Source organism: Embiotoca jacksoni, unplaced genomic scaffold (assembly GCF_022577435.1).
Source record: "Embiotoca jacksoni isolate LCO1_2020_lvr unplaced genomic scaffold, fEmbJac1.0.p SCAF_21, whole genome shotgun sequence".
Classification (NCBI taxonomy): Eukaryota; Metazoa; Chordata; class Actinopteri; family Embiotocidae; genus Embiotoca; species Embiotoca jacksoni.
The window spans coordinates 6,773,869-6,796,940 of record NW_027185352.1 but is presented as its reverse complement, the minus strand read 5'-3'; the positions used below and the strand labels follow the sequence as shown (position 1 = coordinate 6,796,940).

Below are 23,072 nucleotides of genomic sequence, written 5' to 3'. Positions count from 1 at the left end.
CCGTCTCCGGGCTGAATGGGAGCAGCCTGCCGGGGTCCCTGCTCTCTGTGAGAGAGGGAAGGAGGGAAGGAGAGACAGAGTGGAGAAAAGAAATGGAGGAGCTGGAGGGGGAAATACTAGGAGCTGCAGAGAAATGGAGATGGAGATACTTTGGCAACATATCTGAACTCTTAACGCCAATAAAGCTCAATGAATTGAGCTGAGATGATTGATATGTGGATGCATATATGCTTGGATGCAAAAAGGAATAGGCTGTAAGGTATAACTGCTTTAACTCAATGCCAATGTAACGGCAGTCATACTGACGAGAAGTGTCCGTTATATAATGAGACCGTCCAAAAAACTGCAAAAGACAATATTTCAAATACTTTTCAAAGTTTTTCTTGACTCTTTTCAAAACATTTGGCCAGATGTAAAGATTTCACACTTGTTTCCATACTGACAATTATTGCCTCAGAGGATCTTCAGCTCTCTGATGAGCCACTCTCCAATCAACACGTCAACTCAAAAGTAAATGCCAATGAAATAACAACTCACATTTGTGATCCTGAGATGATTTCCGATTAAAGCCAACATGCCCTCAAACAATCGCGCGATGTGTCCTCACCTGTCGAGAGGATGTTTGGATTCGACTCATTTTAATGAACCCTGTGGGCATGCAATAGAGTTCAGCGCTTCGAGAGGCTAATTTATAGCTAATGATTGCTGAACTAATTGCATTTAATAGAAAGGAAACTAGTACAATCAACACTGGAGTATACTGTAAGAGGTTAAGAAATGTACTGTGGCACTTCGACTGGTGGCCTAGATTAACCAGGTTAGATGGTGTTTGGCATGTTGAAGTCTGAGTTTTGTGTACGTGCACGTGTGTGTGTGTGTGTGTGTGTGTGTGTGTGTGTGTGTGTGTGTGTGTCTGCACGCACACTCGCTCGGCTCTCCACCAGCTGTTTCACGGCACACAAGGAAGGAGCCGCAGCCAAAATTGAGCTGTCGCCACAAAGAGCCAAAAATCATCCAACACACCACTGGGCACACACACCTACACACACACACACACACACACACACACACACACACACACACACACACACACACACACACATTGCATGCACAGACTGATGCAGACATACAGTACAGACAAGATTAATGAGGCATGAATGTAGAAGTGGACACAACTTACCTTTTGGGTTTTCATTTAGCAATGTGTATCCTGAATTATGGTGTGTGCGTGTGCGTGTGTGTGTGTGTGTGTGTGTGTGTGTGTGTGTGTGTGTGTGTGTGTGTGTGTGTGCAAACAGCCAAGTGCTCTTCAGTTTGATGGCTTTCTGTTATGATTCCATTATGCTGATGGCTTTGGTGCTGTTCCAGGTTCTCTGAGAGTGTGTGTGTGTGTGTGTGTGTGTGTGTGTGTGTGTGTGTGTGTGTGTGTGGGATGACAGGGGGAAAACACTTGCACTCGGGAGCATCATTAAGGATTGTGGAAGTGTCTCTGCAGAGCCTGGCTCGGAGTCCTGAGAGGATTCTGAAGTTGGTGTCTAGCGGTCCACTTGACTTCCTCCCCCCATATCATCCAGCCACAGAGCTCAATGGACTGCACCATGCGACTGTGTGACAGAGACAACAGTGTGGGCGCCTGTTTGTTAGGTTTTCTTGATGAAATTTGATGAATTCTGCAAAGATCTTCACTGGTATTCTCCAGAGTTTCTTTTTAAATAAAAGAACAGGTTTTTCTCATAAATAAAGGACATTTTTTTCAAGCATATTTGGTCTCATTTGTGTTATAGCGGAACTGTTAACTCAAAATGACACCACATACATTACTGTACAAAAGTTTTACATACATATCTACTTTCACTGCTTAAAACTTTTGCACTGCAAAAGCTTGAGTTGAAGACTGTTTTCATCTCATACCGACAGCACACTTTGTTCCCACGAAAGGTCGCAGTGAACATGAAGAAATGAGTTCCAACACAGAATCATAGTTTGCTTCATTCAAAAGCTCTTCCTCTGCAAAAGGCCTTTTTGAACAAAACATCTTCCATATAATAAAAATACAGAGGTGAGATGCACATCAGAACACTTTCTTCACATAGTTTGTGTGCTTTCTTCACATTTGCTAAAGCAACAACAACTTTTATTCAGTTGTGCAAAATAAAAGAGAAGGAACATTTCTTGATACACAGTAAGCCCACATACAGGATCTCCATATATAGGGAGGTGATGTAAGAATGCAGTAATGAGAGTTAGAAGATAAGACTGATATCACTCTCATGTCAGATTTTTAAGGCTACGGCCAAAGACTGGAAACAGGTGGAACAGCTCGACTGGATCTCTCCTAAGCAGCATATTTACATATGTTTATTGTTCTTTATGTGTTGTATTAAAGCTACAGCTCTATCCTAGATGTTGTTAAAGGAAACAAGAAGTAGCAGAAGTCACTATAGCCACAATACTGCAATTATTGTGCTGTATTGCATAAGACATTAGCCTACTTTTGTTAATTACTTTGGACAGTTCTGTGTTTGTCATTAATTTAAGTTTAAAAGGAGGTTCATTGGTGTGACATCGCCGCAGAGTCATTGTGGTGACAACTTTGGTTCTCCAGCATATTGCAGCTAGATTCTAAATATTGCACATACAATGTTTCATTAAAACTGTACATGTACAGAGTGTCTGTGGTTGTTGAATCGTGTGTTTTTGATCACACACTGGTCAGTCCAGGCTCCTTCATCACTGTTACACCAGGAAAGTCCAGTCGCTGGGTGTGCGGCCGCACTGTAAGAAAATAAAGGTCGTGAAAAGTTTACGTGACAATCTTTGGTCCTCCGGGGCCCAAGCAGTAAAATAAAAATAAAAAAAAATCTAATGCCATTAAGCACTAAACTTCTCTCGCCTGCTTCTGCTTAATTGCGAGCAAAACACAAATAAAAAAATGAACTCAAATATCCGTGAGCAAATCTGCAAACTCAGCCACCGACGGAACACAACACAACAGAGAAGAAGGAACTATAATAAAAAATCAAAACAAAATGTTCCCCAATCTGTGACAGCCGCGGAGACAAATCCAATTATTTGTGTCTCATGTCGCAAATTTGTTCTAATGGTCGAAGTGAGAAAGTAAATAAATGCCTGCGAAGGGGAAACAAAAGAATGTGATTTCTAATTAACTTGAAAGAGGAACAGCAGGGCGACTTAGTAAACCCATCTTTCATCTGCTGCCTCAGACCACTCGTTTGTTTGTTGCACAATGTTGTCTTCGACAGGGGCGAGAGAAAGAGTGTGCGTGTGCGTGTGCGTGTGCGTGTGTGTGTGTGTGTGTGTGTGTATATGTGTGTGTGTGTGTGTGTGTGTGTGTGTGTGTGTGTGTGTGTGTGTGTGTGTGTGCGTATATGTGTGTGTGTGCGTGTGTGTGCGCGTGTGTGTAACACTGCTTCCCTCCAAATGAAATGTCAACAGATTTAAACAGCGCTGCGGAAGGAGCGCAGCGTTTTCCAGCGTTTTGTCGATTTTATTGTTCATTAAGCTTCCCCCCCCACCCCCCCACCCCCCCCCCACCGCCCCTCCAAATCTTCCTCCTCCTCTTCTCCCACTTGTTCAAGGCTTCATTTGCAGCCTCTTGGCTTTGAAGATCACAAAAGGCTGAGGCAATAATTGGGTTTGTGCAATTACAACAAGCTTAATGAGAGAATTCAGGAGTTTGTCTTTGCCCCTATCTCCAACTCTCCATGCTCCACCATTTGGCCGACAACCGTCTCCCTACCGCTGACTCTCTGAAGCACTGTCGACGAAGGAGGATGCTATCGCATATAAAGACGTGAGCAACACATTCATAGCACATATGCACGCACACAAGGCCAGATGATGGAGAGAATAGATATGCTAATTGCCTGCCCCAGACAGACAAAACCAAGAGCACAGAAAGTAAAGAGATGACGAGACAAAGGAAAAGAAAGGCAGAAGAAAGTTGAAGAGATAAGCCACACAAACTAATCTAAGTGTCTAGAGGTCATTTAGGAGATCAAGAAGACAGAAAATTAAACTCAATTGCTGCTATCTGCTCATGTAACTCAGCAGTGGAAGCAGGAGCCTCTGTTGCGGTCGAAAAGAGTGAATCTGCTCTGGAAGCATCGGAAAATCCTTCATCAACATGACATTATATCCTGCGCACAGAGAGCACTATTTCCGGACATCTGATGTATCACCCACATTTCCAAATCGTTCAGCAATTTCAATAGATATGGCGTCTCAGTAAAGATTGTTTACCTTCCCGGTAACTGAAACAACGGACCAATCAGAGCCTTGTTTTACGAATGGGCTCTTCATCTTAGCTAGCAGGAAACATTTGTGAACATTGGCGAGCACAAGATTGACACATACAAGTCGTCCAAAAGTCCACTCACAGATCAATCAATTTTAAAATCTATATTGTTTATCAATGTGGAAAACATTGAGTTAAGTGAAATAAAATGGCAATCCAGTTTGCTTATCAAGTGAGGTGGGTTCATGCAGTTCCCTTTTATTGATCTCTTGTGTGATTTCTGCAAACACACATTCCCTCTCCTCACCTGAAATCCGTTGCGTCATGTTCATTTTAATGTTTGGCTAAGGTCTTTATGGAGGACGTGCAATATTAAAGATCTTTAAAAACAGACTTATGTCTTAAAACTGTTTTGCAGGATGTAGAATTGAGAGAAACCTCTCCCCAGAGACTAAAAACCTTTTCCACCACAGGGACCAGGTTCTAGATTAAGTTACAGGGAGATTAATATTCCCCTGAAAAAGTTGACTGCATTTTCTTTCACCAACCATTTTAAAAATAAACGTTGACTTTTGTTTCCACACGGGACACGAACAACAGTCTCCTGGCTACAAGACAAGATTTACTCCTTTGCTTGTGTCATAAGTACTATCTGGCCACTACAGGTTGCATCGTATGTGACAACTGATAATGGACATTTAATGGACTGATAACATTACAATCGAGTGGAAAAGTATTAGTTCCTGGGACTAATGGTTCTGGGGACTTTGTGTGGACACGTGACTTTATAGTCTAATATGGCTCTCAACCATATGAGGGCAATTCTCAGAATAAATGAGAAAAAAAAGGATTACATTCAAGCTCATCCCTCCAACTAATAGGCTGATTGCACAACACAATAACAGAACGTTAGCAATACATAACACATTTATTAACACAAATCAAGCCTTCAGCAAAGAACAAATCTGTTTAAACCTGCAGTGATGAGTAGACTGGAAACGTGGCATGTTTGTAGGTCATGTGCAATATTACCAAGTCATTACTCATTACTTAATAAGATACTTTAGTTATTATGTACTTACAGGAAGAAAAAAAAAATGCATGTATCTAATTTTGCCTGATTTTAACATTGCATGATGTATAAAGACCACTAAGGGTTTGTTAAAAAAAAAAACAATATTATCTAATTGAGTTACATAATAAGCACTCAGATAAGACTCCTGTGAAGCAATTATGGAGATACAAGGTAACTTAGTATATAAAGGGAATTGTTTATTGTCGGTTTTTCTTTTCATCCACCACGTTCATGATTCAGTTTAGATACATTTCCCTGTTTTGTTTTTTTCAGTGAAACCTCTTTATTGTTTCTTACCATACGTGAGTACTAACAAGGCTGACAGAGTATAAACGTTCTCGGCAATTTTATGTCACCAAGAACATCCGACGTGCACTCCCACCTTTTGATTTGCAGGATGCTGTTCATCCAAATTTTTCACATCAGTGAAGGCTTTATTCAAAGTAACCTATTAATACATGAAAGCAGAATCCTGAGGGTGACGGGAGTGTCAAGCATACAGATGTCCAACCAGCTGTTACTGAGCTTGGGGAAACATCTGTGTGATATGTGTGTGTGTCTGGATGCATGGCTGCATGTGTGTGTGTGTGTGTGTGTGTGTGTGTGTGTGTGTGTGTGTGTGTGTGTGTGTGTGTGTGTGTGTGTGTGTGTGTGTGTGTGCATCCACCAACCTGGATATCGGTGAGCTCTTTGGTGATCCGTGAAGTCAGCTGCGACTGTTTATCCTGACAGGGAAGATGCAAGTTCTAAAACACACAATTGAAAAAAACAACTTACAATTTAATTCAATCAGTGTGTTCTAGTATAACTTATGTGAATGGTGAATGTGGTGGATATTAAGTAAACACATTATGCATTTCAGACAAGAAGCAACAGGGTTCTGACCATCTGTGGTCAGTTAGAAATGTAATATGATATCCATTATTATGTTTTCATTATTGTAAAATAACCTGAAACTACAGTCATTATGTATCTACATAGGGAGCAGGTCCGCTTCCAGGGAGTGCGCCATTCTTTCACCGCCATGTTTCTACAGTAGCCTAGAAGGGACAAACCAAACGCTGGCTCTGAAGAGGGCCTTTCACATTCTTTGAGTTTTGAAGCCACGGTAGATTTTCTTGCACCCTTGGAAAGGGAGGGGTGTTGGTTGCAATCTTTGACCTCACCACTAGATGCCACTAAATCCTACTCAACGCTCCTCTAAAATGTGCTGGTTTCAGATAAAGAAATTAATCCAATAAAGACGGAGCCCCTTTTCGAGGGGAATCTGATTACAAAGTCTAACTTTCTTTACGTAATCATGAGGCAGAGGACCACAGGGCCAAACGGGGCGGCTTCATTCTAAAGACTAAGGCCAGCTGCTTTTCCCCTCGTTTCCAGTATTTTTGCTAAGCTAAGCTAAAATAAACAGTATGGATGAGAATGGTACAGATGTATTCATCTAGTTCTCAGATGGTGGACTCCAGATAGGAGGACAGATGAACTGCTGGAGGTCAGTGAAGACCATATTTTTAGAGGTATTAAGCGACTCTCTAAACATGAAATGGTAGAATCAGACAAAATTAGATACAGTCAATGTGAGTGATTCTTAACTCCATCTTTTTCATTCTTTACAAAAAGCTCTGCCGATAACGTGAATCCTGCTGCACTCCGGCTTGACATCAGTTTCATGCTTCAGAATTGAGCATTTCCCCGTGAATGTACATTTTCATATACAGTACATGTGTATCTAATCTAATGCGACTGCATTTGGTTCATATGAGTGGTCATACAGGTACACGGAGGATACATTTGTCTGCTTTGCTTTCTCACCTCTCCCTGGTAGACAACGTGTCCGATAGGGCAGATCATGCAGGCGGTACCGGAGCCAAACATCTCTTTGACCCGCTGCTGTTCCAGGGCAGAGCACAGCTGGCTCATGGTGAGGTAGCGCTCCGCCACTGTAAACTCACCCTGGGAAATATAACAGCTGGAATATATGCGTGTTGACCTTTGACCTTTGGTCATTAGTATATCACTGCATTACTGCTATTAAAAGTGAATGTGTTTGTCCAATCAGGTGTGTGAGGCGCAGACGCTGTATGTCTGAGTGAGGGAGACATATCCAGATGTTATCAAGCCAACATCAAATGTTATATTTTTACATGACAATAAGTTGTTTGGTCTTTATCTAAAAAAAAGTAATACATCATAAATTTTCATTCAACAAATATGCAACTAGACTTAGTGAGTGTGTCTCTTACCCATTCCCTGGTTAATTCCAAGATGCTCTGTCGTGTAACGCCTGGGAGGATGATGCCATCCAGAGGTGGAGTTGCGAGCTCCTCCTCTGATAAAAATAACACATTTTTCGATACAATAAAACTATAACAGGAGACAATAATAAATTGAACAGAAAAAAATATGGCATTTGTATCCTAAAGCTGTAATCAAGCTGTTCTGCCAGCAAAGGTCAGATTTTTTTTTTAATCTTTGTTGCTATGCACCGTAATCCTGATAGACACTCTTCTTTTTGTTGCATTAGACTTGACTTACCACCGTCGTCATTGATCCAGTGAAGGAAGATGTTCATGGTTCCTGCCTCAGTAATCTGCTGGTCCTCTCCGTACAGCCACAGCACCTGCTGACACCCATAATCCACTGCTTCATACTGGGCAATCAGAGAACATCCGTAGTTCCTGCAGAAAGCCAAAGCAACTTTAGTTAAACAAGAATATCCAGTATGGGTGTTAGAAGTCGATCTGTGAAATGCTTGATTGTTCTACACGTCACACATACCTACTGTGTGTGTTTGAATGATAAAAACGGAAAAATCGGAACATTCTCAAACAACTTGGATGCTTTTATTAACGCAACAAACCAAAATTTGCAGATTGGAGTGCATTAAGTGATTATCAGAGAATGAAATAAGATGAACATACAGTATGTGTTCACCCACCCTCCCATCTTGCAGTCCCCCGTTCCTCCTTTCCAGGCCCGTGTGTACTTCGGGTCGGCCCACAGCGAGAGGGCTTCTGCCTCAGTGTGGAAATAAGAGCCAGCTTGACACAAGATCACATACAGCAAGGCGCGGGCAGGCTTCTTTACACCCAGAGACGGCTGACATGGACACACAAAAATATATGTAAATGTATTATTTAAAGTTTGGAACGCTTCCACCTTCCACCGGTGTTTGAAACTCGTGCTTCTCCTCACCTATGCTGCAACACATTAAAAGCATTTGAATAGAAAAGAGCAATATACTGTCAACTAACCTCCATGTAGCTCAACACACAATCCTCTACTGTTGAGTGTTTACAGAGGGAGCAAGGGAATTGTGTGTCTATAGTCATGAAACTTTTGTCTCCCCCATCAGTGTAGATTCAGCCCATTACATCCAATTCAACACATAACTAAAGGTTTTTGACTCAACCAAATGTTTTTTTTTTTACTCGCAACTAAAGAGGCCGGATTCACAATCAAAACTTTGGTACAATTCTGAACTCTGTGTCCAAAATCAACAAAACAGTGAGGGATGATTTGTTTGCGTTCTACATATTTTCACTTTCAGTTCATTTTTGATTGCAAGTGTTATAATTTGTCTTTTATGCTTGAAAAAGCAAACACTAAACTACCTTCATACTCACCTCCGTGCTAATAAATGTGGGTCTTATGTACAGACTGGCTGAGTCGGAGTGAGGAACCCAGTCCTGTTCAATCTCCACCAGCCTCCTGATGCACTCCAGCAGCTCTGACTGATCAAAGTCCTGGAGGAGGGAGATAGAAACGGAAAGAGTAATCTGTTTATCACCTATCCTTTCATCAGCACACCAATTCATTCATTTCTGTTTCTTCGTATACATCTTACAGGTAGACAGGCTCTCTTTGCGGAGTTAGCCATGCGGCTCATATTGAGCATCGGCCTGAAGAGGCACAGCCGGTTGTCGGCCCCTCGGTACACCTTCAAGCCCTCAAACAGCTGGTGAGAATAGAGAACATGTTATCAAACCTAAATACTACTGAACTAAACTAGTGCTTGAACAAGAGTGATCATCGTCACCTTTGACCCCAAGAGATTTTTATATAACATATATAAAGATCTAAATGCTTTTTCAAAAGCCTCACCAGGCTGGTAGGATCTCTGGTGGAGAAATACTACATCATTTTAAAGAAAAAAATACAAAATAAACCCTTTTTGGCAGCGTTAAGTTGGAGAAAAACACAGCTAAAAGTTTACTTCAGTCCACACAGTGTACCTGAATGCCATAGTGTAGTGACGAACAGGCTGGGTGGAGTGACAGGTTCCCAAAAGGCCTGATGAGAGGATCCTGCCAGCCTTCAGTCACACTCCACTCTATGGTCAGCATATGGTCGGTGAAGACGGTCCCAAAGTCCACCACATCTGGTTTGGTCTTTGGAGCGGAGGACAGCTGGAAAACCAGATCAGCTGCCTGTTTAAAAAAAAAAAGAACAGCAAAGACATTTTTTTTTTCATAAATCTGACTTGTTTTAATGCAATATTAAGCTCTTACTTTGCTGTAGTAGCTAATCAGTAGCTGGAGCGCTCTGACCCGGTGTAGCCCCTGTTAGCCGTAGGACCTGAGCAGCATAGCAGCAATGCCGGCTGGGTGACACTATGAAGGAAGCATAGCCTAAAACCTGGTTCTGTCAGAGGTTTCTTCCATCTAAAAGGGAGTTGATGTTTTTCACCACACAGCCGCCAAATGCTTGCTCATGGTTAATTGTTGAATTCTTGGTTTTTCACTATAATATTGTAATATCTTGACCTTGCAATGAAGAGCCCCCTGAGATGACTTGTGTGGCATTTGGCACAACATAAATGTAAGTGTACTCAATTGAAAAATCCAGCAGATGGCAGTAAAGTTCAGTCGTGACAACACAGGTTTGTCTAGAAGTGCCAGTAATCCTCTGAGATACATATGTACTCGCTCAAAGTTACTACAGCAAGCAGTCATTAGTTACGGGGCACTCTGAGAACGTGGTTTCAGGGGGGGGAGAACTGGAACAACAGCTCATGTGTGTGACTTCAACTCGGGTCAAGATTATTGTGACAACGCAATAGTTTTTGAAATTACATATTTATTGGTTGCAGCCGCAGATTTTCATAACATAGAAAAGTGAACTATTGGCCTTGCTGGTGGTCCGCATCCCAAGCTTCTACTTCCAATTGTTTTCCCATCTGTGTTTGGCCAACAGGGGTCGCTGTAACATCAACAGTGGGACAAGGTAATTCAGAGATTGGACCTGAGCCAGATTCACTTCTGCGATACAGCTGCAAAATGAACCAATGACACCAGGACATGCAGAAAAAAAACTGCAGTCAAAATCAGAGTGATATATTTCTCTGTATTTTGCAGCTGTCATTCTCAACAAGCCTTTTTGGAGGTCAAAGGTCAGTGTTAGACACATCCAAAGTTACCTGTGTGGCGCTACAGACAGTAATTTGAGAGAGATGTGTAAGATTTATCAAGATGAAAAAAAGTTGTTCTGCATCATTGAATTATGAGAACCTTCTTTTAAAGAGATACTACCCAGCAGTTAGTTACCTATTTGAATTGTGTAGGATTACATTTGTATCCCCTCCCTCCTGCTGCAGAAGGTTACTACTTGCATCATAATCCCAGATTACAGTGCTGGGAAGTGGTGCGCTATTGTACTGCACTGCGAGAAATTAGTCAGAATACTGCAGTTTTCCACTGTACATTTTTTTCTCACCGTTTCTTTTTCTCCGATTCTTTTTTTCAATATTCCATCAAATGCCCAGATACATAAAAACTCATTGTTTCACTTCTTTTCTTTGTTGTTGTTGTTTTTTTTTTCTTTTTTTATTCATCTTCCCTGATACTGTTTGTCTACGTTTTATCTGCCGAAAAACAAGATTATCAGCTTTTATATCCAACATCTTCAGTTTTGACTTCCCAGGAGACAACAGGACAACACAGGCCTGGAAGTCTTGGAATAGTGACAGAGCACTTCATCCTCGGCCATAATCCCTCTTCACTGTTACCTGCACCTCAGTTCACGCACAGTCCAGACACTGTTTGCTGGAGATTAAGAGGCTATAAATATGAAATCGGCTGAGCATTTCTGGTGTGTACGAGATCAGCGAAGAGAGGAAAGAGGGAGCACAGGGTTTCTAACCCAAACACTTGCCGCGAATAGACGAGATCACTCCATTCATATGCAGCGTGTCCTGTGTAACTGATGGAAGACAGGTGTCAGGGTAATGTTTGGAGCATTGATTGTAACACTTTCCCCCACGCCCCAAACATGCAGGACAAAACTACGACAAAGAAATCACAGGGAGTCACTCCCAACTTTCTGTTTCTTTCAGTGGAAGTGAAAGTTGGCACACTTCTCAGATCCAAAGCCTTTGTGAGTGTGTGTGTGTGTGTGTGTGTGTGTGTGTGTGTGTGTGTGTGTGTGTGTGTGTGTGTGTGTGTGTGTGTGTGTGACAGCACATGTCCACATTAATCTCTACCTGAGCCTGCTACCTACTGCTCAGGCGGTCAGGGTCAGAAAACAAGCAAAGCTGCAGCTACTTAGCGTGAGCTGGGAAAGTGGATTGTGGTGAACAGGCTGCACAGGAGGAAGAGGAGGACGCGTGGACACTGTGCATTTCCTCCCCCCTCCCTCTTTAATAAAAAATGGTAACAGCATGGACACTATTCGGTTTGAGATAACACTGAGAAATACTTTCTCAGCTCGACAACACGTGGGCTTCATCAAGTGCTGGGATTTCATTAGTTTTTCTTGTGTTTTTTTTTTAGTCACAGCAAGAACAGCGTTTGATGACTGAAGTCCTTCAGGGCCCTTCAGCGCCTCTTTGGGCAACATGAGCACAGGCAGCAGTGCTGGAAAATCGTCTATGTGGAGCAACAAGGGGGATTTTTAAGTGTCGAGAAGCCGAGGAATCATGAAGATGCTACACCTGGAGCAGGTGCAGAGGGTAGGCACTCTTAAGTCATTAATAGCTTTTAGACAGTGACCTTCACGGAGATCGGTTCTGCAACAAATGGCGTCAGCACATTAGAAGAGTTTGTTTCATTACCTTGAAGCTTGGAATACTGTTGTCAGCCATTTGGGGGTGGTGGGCAGGTAGCTTCCCTGCAAACAATGTCAACTATCTAAACAATATAGTGAGAACAATAACAGCATTACTTTAAATGGGCAGCTTTACTTGATTTTTCCAAAACAAAACCCACCAACATGCATTAATACGTGCCAGCAATGCATAAGGAAGGGCAGCTGAAGGTGTCTGAGTTCACATAATATCTTGTCATAACATACTGCAAACTTATAGAGTATTCCTATTGAAAATAATCGACAAAAGTGCTATCCTTTGCACTCTAGGCATAATGTTATACATGTTGTTATTCATGTTAAGCAAAAAAATAATTAACATCCCAGGATGGAAGTGGGTTCTGCTATGTAAAAGTATTGGATAAATTATAATAATAGTACAAAATTCCTGTCACTTCTGAAGCATTTTAAAACGTTTACCATCACATTGTATTACGAAAGCCATATTGCTCCCAGGTATCTTTCAAAAATGTAAACAAACAAACAAACGCATTACAACAGACTTACAGTGCATTACAGTTCTGTGGCTTCAGGAGAGACACATAATAGTCCACATAGGTATTTTAATACTAATTTCAATACAGACTAAAACACAACCTGTGTTTCTAATATTTACCCCCATACGTCCCACTCCTTGGAGGATACGTTACCTTCAGAGCAGGAGACACGTCTGACCGCAGGTCGCTGTGACGCCAATGACACCGGATGTGCACCTTCAGCTTCTAAACCGCTTACTGCCGCCTGGGTTGAAACTCGTCCCATCGCTGTGTCGCACTGACAACAACAACAACAACAACAACAACAACAAAAATCAATTGAACCCAATGAATATGAGCTAATACGTGTCCGATGGGAAGATGTTTGTCTTTCTGTTTTGTCTTATAGTGTTAATGACTTTTATTTCATCCAATGCGCGTGGAGGAAATGTATCCACAATAAAGCAAAGGGGCGGGATGTAAATGTGTTTCGGGACATTTCCAAACACGCGTTTCTACTCCCAAGAGCCGCGTGTACCTATGAAGTTGTCCCGTTTGGCGTGTTTCCTCGGGTGCTGTGTGCCCTTCAAACCGCAGGGAGGGGGTGCTGACTCATTTTCAGAGTCAGGAACACCCACTGAGGGGTTGGTGGGTTTTTTTTTTTATCGCTTTCTGGCTCGTGCGCTCGTCAGCCTCGAGCTACCTGTGCGCGTGCTCTCCCCGTGCGTGCGTCGCGCCAAACATTTCGTCGTGGTGGAGATTTGCTCGTAGAAGATTAACAAGGTAACTCAAATATCTTATTTGGTAAACAAGGATGATTTCGGCGAGTTACGCAGAAGGTGTATTTTGATGATGTGACTTGATTACTCGTGTTTGGATGTTCATAAATTGTGCGCTTTTCTCGCTGATGAAAGACATTTAAATGTTTATGCTGCGTTGACACAATTTCATCTTCAAAATATTGAAGCATGTATTTAAAAAAAAAATATATATCTATTTTAATATATTATTGTCCAGGCTAATGACTTCGTTTGCACACCTGTAGCCTAAGTAGTAGATGATGCAATGAGTTATGGCACATATGATTACGTTTTTCCCAATTGAGAATCTGAAAACCTTGCTTGCTTACAGAAACTTATTTGGACTTCCCTGTGATAATTTAACTCCCTTTATTGAGATGTTTGCGTGGCTAGGAAGGTTGTAATTATATTCCCCAGTTTACCCTCTTTTCTTTCCTCTCTTCTGTTCTTCCTTACTTGTTTTACACTCCTATTATTTATAGCCTCTTAATATTGGAAGTAAGAAACACTATCTGGCATTAGCTGTTTATGTTTTTCATTTTGGGATACTCCGTATTCGTCTCAAACATTCCTAGTTATCTGTACATCGGTTTGTATTTTCACAATGCAGTTATGTTTGCTCATTTCTGCCTCCATCCAACCAGGGAAAACAGTCATATGTGAATGTGGGAGTTATCCACTGCATGATGTTGTTGGTCATCTTCGAGCAAGATAACCGTTCCTTCAGTGTTCTTTTGTCTCCATTTCACCAACTTCCCGTGTAAATACATATTTGTCTGCTCGTCTCGCCCCAGACTTCAGCCTCTCCTCTAGCCAGGAAGCCACTGCAGCCCTGCCATCAACAGCATGGACTATCTGACGTCTCAGCCTTCACGTCGTCACAACCCAGTGGACAGCATCTGCCGCAAACTGCAGACCATTCAGTGGCGCGGTGACCGGGAGCCCAACTCGCCTTTCCAGATTCCCAAACTCTCCTCCAGCAGCTACGACAGCCCCCAGTGTGGCCTCAGGCACAACCTGGAGGCCATCCTGAAGAAAGGGGCCCTCCACAGGGACGAGGTGGAGGTGGAGAGGGGGAAGGAGATAGGGATAGGGATGCCGAACTCTGCAGCTACCCCGAAGAGAAGCCTGGGTCCCTCTGTCCCTCTGTCCACCCCGGCCACGCGTGCATGCAACCCTTCCACGCCAGCTAATGTCACATACACGATCACCAGCACTCTGGCAGAGAGGAGAGATGCTGATGGGAGTGATTTAAAACAAGTTAAGACATGGCAGCGGTATTCTTCCACACCAACAGGCCAGCCCAAGGACTCCCCTTACTATACATTCACCCGAGGACCTCATTCGGTGCAACCCGAGAGCGGGCGGCCAAGCAAGAGTCCGCCTTTGTCTCGAACCTTTACCCCGAGTCACAGCACCCTCTCCTACAACCTGAACTTCTGCTCTGTAGACACAAATAACTTGACTGAGTGTGAGCAGTCCTACCCAGCTCTGGTTGTGAAAAGACTGTCCATGGGAGACGGAGGTAGGACTTCTCTTAGCAAACACAAAATGGATTCAATAACCTTTTAGACTGAAGTTTGATTATAAAAAACAAAAACAAAAACGGGACTAATTCATGGTTCATTTTAGTAGCTTTTTCCTGACCTTTCCACTCAGGAATGAAAACTTGTGGAAAACAAATTGTCTCGCAAAACGGTTTGGTCCATCAGCAAGAACTCCTTGAATTTGATCATATTCATAAAGTTTAATTTATAGACTGGGAGACTCGCATCTTGTTGGTATATTTTATTTCTTCAAAACTGATAAAACGGTTTTTATTAGCTTTATTATTAAAGTTTGACGATCACAAAAGAGAATGTGACAGCAAATGCTAAATAATAACTACAAGAAGAAGAAGAAGAAAATGAGGAAGTACGATGGAGCTGTTTTATGAAACAGGAAAGTTACCCTTCTTTCAAAATTAACTAATTTAAGTGAGCATGAAATGCCCAAATCAAGGGTTTGTTACCATAGAGGAACAAAAATGTGAACAAAAGTACTGAAAAGGTTTGTTGTGCCGTTTGTGTACAAATACTGGTGGCAGGCCAGAATTGCTAATAAGTCAAAGCAAGCAACTGCTCGGGAGCCCCGAACAATGCCCTCCACTGAAGCACAGTATAAACAATGAGGCAATAACCTTAAAATAAATGCTGTTTTATTAACTCATCTTTAAAGCCTGGTGCACATATTTTCAGATGTATATTAATAAAACAAATACATTGTAAACTGAAAGGATAGTCAGTTGCTTCACTCTGTTCTGGCTACAAGGACGTCCCTTTCAAAGTGATTTTCAACTTCAAACAATGTTTAAAGATGGGGGACAAAGTTCAGCCCTTAAAAATGGAAGAAGTGAAAGTGATGAGGTTTATAGGAAATGTGGTCTTGTCATGAGAATTAGGCTACCAATGGGTACATCCTCACAGTTGTAAGAGATTGCACAGTCTCTTTTATAGGTGGATCCAAACATGAATTAGTCTCAACAATAAATGAGTATTTAGTCATTTATCAGGTCAAACTAATCAACAATTGCTGTTTTGTTTTTGTTGCTTCCAAATATTTTTCTTTTGTGTTTTATTTAGTTATAAATTCAGGAAGTTGAGTGACTAAATCTTTTTTTTTTTTTTTTTTAAATGAAAGAAAGAGTAATACGCTGTGTTCCCCAACTGACTAGCCGTATGTAACTTTGTATTAGATAATGTGATTTTATCATCTTACTGTTACAGCTTTCGTGGTGCCTGAAGGAAAATATGTCATGTGCTTGCTTTGCTAAACATCTCAATACTCTCAACACACTGTGTTGTGTGTCGTGTGTGTTCATTACTCCTTCTGCAGCCTCAGTTGCCGCTGAAGACAAGAAGGAGAATATGGCGGAAATCAGTCTCATTTGTGAAGAAAATCTGCTCGATACCATCTTTCATGCTTGTGACATCCAGCGCAGAGGTACAGACACGCACACGCACACACTTGTGCAGTAACTGAAGGCTGGGTCATGCCTTAGCCTTCCAGCGAGCTTAATACAGAAGCCCAGTGATGAATTATAACTTGTCATTGAGTGTAGTGTGACACTGTGTGCTTTATTTGTGGAGGCGGAATGATTCCCTCATCTTAAGTGACACAGTATCAGTCTTTTCTGCATTTTCCTATTGTACTTCTTATCATTAGCAACACAAATCTTTTTAATTTAACTTGGTGTCCAACAGCTTTTATGGGGTTATGGGGTTCTGTGCAGCAGAAGTGTAGGATATGGGATCTTTGAATAAGTAGTGAGGAGCAGTGATTTCTTTTATTTTAGATTTTTTTTTTTTTTTCCTCATTCTGTGGATTGTTTAACCATTTTTGCAGTTTTTTTTTTTTTTTATCATTTTCTTTTTTCCTTTTACAACGGGATCTGTTACATCCAAGGTTACAGTCGTTTCTTTTGTCTGTGATATTCATACGTTTGTCATCTCAGAGTCTGTTTACATCAAACTAGTTCATAGATGGTATTGAAATAGAAAAATACAATAGACGTAGCCGCATGTCTTCCGCTAAAATGGGATCCAGCTATTGTGATTTAACTTATTAATTGAATTATTTAGAGAAGTTGTGCAGATTTCTAATTCAATATATTAGTTAAACTGTTTTTGAGTTGAACAGTTACAGAGAAGAGTACTGGACGTGAAAATACTGCTTGGAGTTTGTGTGAGAAAACACACTCGTGGATTGTGCAAGCAGAAAAATGATCCACAGTTGAGACCACTGCTCTGATAAATGTGTGAAGACTGATGAGTGAAGTCAGCTCTGAGAAATGTGTGAAACCAACTACCAAAAAAAAAAAAAGTTAACCATTACTCTCGCTGTCACTATGGTTACCACTTTTTGCTGCCTACACCTATAACCACGATTTGTCACAACAGATCTGAGGGTGTTAGTGTTGAGAAGAAAAATAATCAATAGTTGAAATGGACAAGAATATAAAAGAGTCTACAAACTCATGATCACAAAAAAATGCTGAAATGTATTGAACATCACAGTATATTGTATAGTTTTACAGGTAAATGCATCTAAAGATGATTCCTCTCATGCTCTCATCTTGTAGGTAAAGTGTACGTGTCTCATATCGTGGATTACCTGCGGCACACGACCAGTCGCAGCTCTGAGGACAGCGGACTGGAGGAACTCTGCAACATGCTGGACCCAGACCACAAAGATGTCTCCATCGATCTGGACACCTACCACGCTGTCATGAAGGAGTGGATCGATGACTGCCGCAACAACGGGTACTGGAAGGCAGACATGGACTTCACTCAAATGTATATTATATACACAACCTTTAATTTAGAAATAAGACTGTCAGTGTTTGTAAGGTTCATAATTCAGTTAATGAAATGGGATGTACGCATTTACACTGTTATTTTAACTTTGGGATAAAGGGGGGGATTTGTGGTGAGTGAACATACTGGAAAACTGAGGTCAAGCTTTTGTCAGCGAGTAATCAGTCAGATGAAATGGCCTCAAGCCATAATGTTCTCCTGCTACATGTTGGAAGAAAATAAAGTGTCCTTTTAGGTACCCGAGTATCATAATCTACAGACGATTGGTTGTTGAAGATACAAGCTTTATGCTGTACCTATTTTAAATTTGTGGTATCACAAACAAGATGATTTTTGGAGACTGAAAATATTTCAAAGTGAAAACTGCTCTAATTTTAATCATGAAGACTTTTTAGGTGGAAAATAAACAGTTTGAGTCATTAGTTTCATTTTTTGGGAAAGTGAAACCCAGCTGCAGTCTTTGTGAGGCAACTATTGTCTGATAAACTCGTAGCAATACATTAATGATGAGCGACTGCTGATTTATGACCAGAGTTCACTTTGACATTTTTTTAGTTTTTGACTAACTTTCCTTACAATCTCTTTTGTGTGGGCGAACTTTCGAATTCTCATCTGCATTGGGACTAAATGTTTCACTGAATTGGCTCCTAGGTTTGGCCGTTTGCTTTCATACATTTGTACTTGCAGAGTTTCCAACCTCATTAACATGGTGCGGGAAGTTGACGGCTTTGTATGCCGTCTTTTTCGAGTCGTGTGCTTTCCGGAGAAGGACTACTTGTGTATTCTGTTTTGAGTTATGCAAGTGGATGTTGTGTAGGCGGGTTATGCTTCAGATGAGAGATTACTGGTGAGGATATTTTCCCACAGTTTTTGCAGTATTTGTCTCCATTTAACAGAATGTCTTTTGTTTCTCTCATGTATTCTTAGATCAGATTTGGACAGATGATTCTCCTTTACTCTCAGTACAAAAACTACACAGTGGAGCTTGAACGTTAAAATATTTGATATTATTAATCTACATTTATTTATGTCCTGTGCAATTATTCATGTTTTAACAAAGCTGCATCTTATACCGATATGTGGGCTCTTTTCAAGACTAACGATTTCATAATTTGTCGAGGTGTAACTGCTGCAATACAGATTCCAGTTTATAGTGATGATGCATCTTCTTGCTTACGAAGCCAAATGGTCTCTCCATCATCTGTGGGTGAAGACGCGCCTATTTGGTTATATATTAAGCAACTGAGGACGCACAAGTACAACTTTGATACGCGAGTGTGCAGCAGCCTGTAATCTCTCTTTGATGTGCTGCCACAGTATGTTTGTGCATCACAAAGAAGACGAGTTTCAGATTGAACTGAGCGCTACTGTTCAAAAATTAAACAGGTCAGTTGTCCAGGAACAACAGCATAGTGGAAGACTGCCAAATCCTGGGAAACGATCATGAAAGTAACTCCTTTTATGCATTTTAAACTTCTGATTTCTTTCTTTTATATCAGGGAAGAGACAACAGACGACATCACTCAGGACTCTGCAAAACTCAGAGACAGCCTGGCTGGTGAATATCCAAACCATCACTCATGTTCGTTTCTTTGTATTGTACATACTTTCAGTTTTGATCACAACTTGAGCTTTGATAATGTATTTTGCTTTTCAGCCAAGAGGTCCATTCTGCTAAATATGACCTCAGGAAGCTTGGAGGCCTTTGGAGGGGAGGCGTCCAGAGTAGAGTTGTAAGTAATGTGTGAAATAGTGTTTGTTCATATAAATGTACCATAACATAGCCTGTATTTATGTCTCTAACCACCCTTGCATACCTTTGATCTACAAAGCTAAGCTACATTATGCCTGTATGTGTGTTTTTTCCTCCTCAGTGAAACATCAGAGCTGGTGTACTGTGTCGCTGACCTCCAGATGAGCAACCAAAAGCTCCAGGAGGAGATAAGAAAGCTGAAGCAGGTGGTGGAGGGCATGGAGGAGGGCAACCAGAAACTTGCAGAGGAGAACGAGCAGCTACGCAATCAAGCCAGGGTGTAAGATGCTGTTACTTGCGTGCGAATGCACCGTGCAGACTCACTGCGTTGTACATTAATGTCCATCTCTGATTGTCATCTCGTGCAGTAACCAGCAGCTGGTACAGAAGGAAAAGATGCTGAAGGAGGAGGTGGAGGAGATGAAGGCCACTCTGAGCTATACGGAGGAAGGCAGAGCTCGTGCCTCAGCACACGGCAAACGTGTGGTCAGTCAAACATCTTGTGACTTGAAAATACAACCACGTCTTATTTTTTCTTTTGTGCTGCATTACAACTCTGTTTTTAGGCAATTACTGACAAACTTCAAAATGTTCTGCTTTTCAATTCATGTGAAATTCACTGACAGCTGACTGCATTGACATGTGGTTTGCATATGTTCCAGACATACACTGTATGCCGATGCAGAGTGTATGAAGGTAAATGGTTGTGTATGTACCATACCTTTTAACTTAGAAAATGTTGTGCACCTTCCTCAGTGTGAAGACCGCAACCCAGATTACGTTTAACTTAAAATGTAAACCTTATTCTGTAAAATATTTTGTAATAGCCTGAGGAATTTTGGTAGACAGGTGGACTTTTCAATGTCCTAGCACTTAGACTGTAAAGCAGGAAATAAGAATGGACTATATGTTTCTGTTGATTATCTGTTGGTAATGTTGTTGGTACGATTTGTTTGTTTATCTGTTTGTCAGCAGGATTACAAAAAAAGCTGCTGGCCCAGTCTTCATGAAAGTTGGTTGAAGGATGTAGTGTTGGCCAAGGAAAAACACTTTAAATTTTGGAGGTGATTTGAATCACTGGGCAGAACCATGAATTATTTCCAACTGCGAGATGGGGCATTTGGTCTGCTAAATTTACCTGGCGAGGCAGCGGGATTTGTGCCATCATGCGAAAACGCAAAACTACGAAATCACAGTTTTTGTCAGGCCTTAAGTTATGAGTTTGTGAATCAGTGTCCTATGAAGCGGGACCTACTGGCAGCTATCGGTATTATTCAGGTGTGATGACAGCAGGACGCAACAGTCCGTTCGTTGAGAGAACTGGAACCGGTACAACAGCTGAGATGGGAGGCTTTAGCTCGGCATAAGTGTATTTTAACATTATCAGATGATTTGGAAAATATCCAGACATACATAATGGTTGCAGTTGCAGATTTGCGTGTCAGAGAAGAGTGCAGGGATGTCCCTGGTGGATGTATGCTCTTTGTAGTTATTATAATGACTAATTTTCTTCTTTTTCAGGAGAGAGAAAACCAAAGTCTAATCAGCAAGATTGCTTCTCTTCAGGAAGAGGTACTGCTCTGTCGTCTTGTTAGTACAGTTGACAATAAAAATCACTGACCTGACCCTCACAGCTGTCAGTAGTACTCACCAATTCATAGACTGTTTACAGAGTTTATTGTCAGAAGTTTGTTCAGGGGAGGATTTGACCGGCTGCCCTAAATCTCCTCTCTGGTGGTTCCTCAGAACTTCAAGGTCACCATGGAGATGGACGAGCTTCAGAGGAAAATAATGGTGCTGTGTGACATTAACGCTGACCTTCAGGTACCTTTACTGTCGGTCTCAAATGTTATTTTTATTTTTCTCTGCAGTATTCCGCTTCTGCTGTCTGTTTGTGCTCCTCTCACACTGCGTCCTTCTCTTGTTTTTTCTACCTTGCCCTCAGGCCTTTTTGAGCAGATATCTTCCCTTTCTCAAAAAAATTACTTCCTCATTGAAAATCAGTCTCGGTCACATTCAAATACTGTTTTGACTGCACAGCCATTATACTGTGCTTTCTTTATGTTGTCACATAATGGCGCTGTCCCTGTCCTCAGGTGCAGATTCACTCTTTTGATGCTGTCCTTAGTGAAAAGGAAGCTGTGATATTAGAGGTCAGTGCCTCGTTTAATCATCCATTTTATCATTGCTGTGAAGCTATTTGTGACAGCTCTGATCATTCTTTACATGAAATTACTTGAATACATTCCACATTTTTCATGAATTCAGCTGCTAATTTTCAATGTTAAATTATAAAAGAAACGTCTATCTGGGTGAAGGCAACTCACTCTAGTCCTCTTTTTTTCACATTTCTACCAAACTCAAACTGGACTTGTGCTTCTTCTACAGAAGAGACGACAGATGGATGAGCTGAAGGCAGCAGTAGAGGAATATTCCTCCCTCACAGAGGTCAGTATGTTCATCTTCACACCATGTCATTATTTCAGATTCCATATGCATGATTAGCTCAGATTGTGTGTCTTGAGTGTCTCTACTTCTACTGCTTTTTCCTTACATCTTTGCTTGCTTTCGTCTTGTGCCAATGAAGCCATTTTATTATGCTCTTTATGCCATTTTGGGCCACCACTGGCCAAAATATGATTGTAGATAATCAGGCAGTGGTTCTAATGGTTGAATCAGTGACAAATCCCCTTCTGAAATGAGATTAAATGAGAAAAGAACAAAGAAACGGGCATTTTCAAAAGCATTTCTCGGAGTCTTGATTGCAGGATATTAACATTTGAATTAAATGTGAAATATTAACCTTGAAATTTAGTGGGGGAGTTTTTGTCCTAAATGTGATGGTAAAATATAAATTTTCTCTTTCACTGAGAAGTCTTTCCATGTCCAGTGTGTTAGTCATCAACATGCCCGTCAGTAGGAGTTTGCTTGTTGACTTCTGCTGTGGGAATTAAATCACCTGCTGTCTTTGCACACGGGCCCTACAGTCAACAAGTTTGTTGTAGAAGAGAAGGAGTATGTAGCTGACCTATAAATATCTAATGGGATGGAGTGAGTCACAGTTGTGTTATCTGTTGTTGACTCTAGCTGCTGAGGGTGGACAAGAGCAAGCTGGAGAGGCAATTGCAGATGATCCTCCCTGACCTGGCTGGGTAAGTGAACAAGAGTAGCCTGGGAGGGGAAGACATCACTTGGTTGAGACATCACTAAGGAAGCTCACTTTTTTTTTTTTTTTTTTTTTTTTTTTAATAAGTTTTGGTCTGATCTTGAAG

At 41.3% G+C, this 23,072-nt stretch overlaps 2 protein-coding genes across 12 annotated transcripts in view; one reads left to right on the top strand and one right to left on the bottom strand.

Moving 5' to 3' along the window:
- Nucleotides 1-1,815: 1,815 nt before the first annotated feature.
- On the bottom strand, nt 1,816-13,269 carry bcat1 (branched chain amino-acid transaminase 1, cytosolic). 2 transcript variants are annotated; one of them, XM_069156624.1, is made up of 11 exons: nt 13,067-13,269; nt 12,385-12,440; nt 9,569-9,763; nt 9,181-9,291; nt 8,960-9,079; nt 8,272-8,432; nt 7,869-8,011; nt 7,577-7,662; nt 7,146-7,286; nt 6,005-6,079; nt 1,816-2,775 (listed from the first exon to the last, which is right to left on the bottom strand). In XM_069156624.1, exons 1-11 carry the CDS (start codon nt 13,176-13,178, stop codon nt 2,737-2,739), a joined length of 1,239 nt encoding a protein of 412 aa, XP_069012725.1. In that variant the 5' UTR covers nt 13,179-13,269; the 3' UTR covers nt 1,816-2,736. The 2 variants fall into 2 exon arrangements, with proteins under 2 accessions (XP_069012725.1, XP_069012727.1); XM_069156626.1 differs by having other exon boundaries at nt 12,385-12,460; nt 13,067-13,131.
- Nucleotides 12,060-23,072, top strand: part of lrmp (lymphoid-restricted membrane protein) — a 37,094-nt gene continuing 26,081 nt past the window's right edge. For 5 of the 10 annotated variants that reach the window (XM_069156618.1, XM_069156614.1, XM_069156622.1 and 2 more), the window contains exons 1-13: nt 13,456-13,675; nt 14,487-15,217; nt 16,567-16,674; nt 17,813-18,026; nt 19,547-19,605; nt 19,705-19,780; nt 19,922-20,080; nt 20,169-20,286; nt 21,322-21,372; nt 21,547-21,624; nt 21,897-21,953; nt 22,189-22,248; nt 22,888-22,952. In XM_069156618.1, the coding sequence (XP_069012719.1) occupies nt 14,539-15,217; nt 16,567-16,674; nt 17,813-18,026; nt 19,547-19,605; nt 19,705-19,780; nt 19,922-20,080; nt 20,169-20,286; nt 21,322-21,372; nt 21,547-21,624; nt 21,897-21,953; nt 22,189-22,248; nt 22,888-22,952 (1,724 nt within the window). In that variant the 5' untranslated portion in view covers nt 13,456-13,675; nt 14,487-14,538. Of the gene's footprint in view, nt 12,283-13,454; nt 13,676-14,486; nt 15,218-16,566; nt 16,675-17,812; nt 18,027-19,546; nt 19,606-19,704; nt 19,781-19,921; nt 20,081-20,168; nt 20,287-21,321; nt 21,373-21,546; nt 21,625-21,896; nt 21,954-22,188; nt 22,249-22,887; nt 22,953-23,072 lie in introns of those variants that run through there. The other 5 variants (XM_069156617.1, XM_069156620.1, XM_069156613.1 and 2 more) reach the window with 4 other exon arrangements.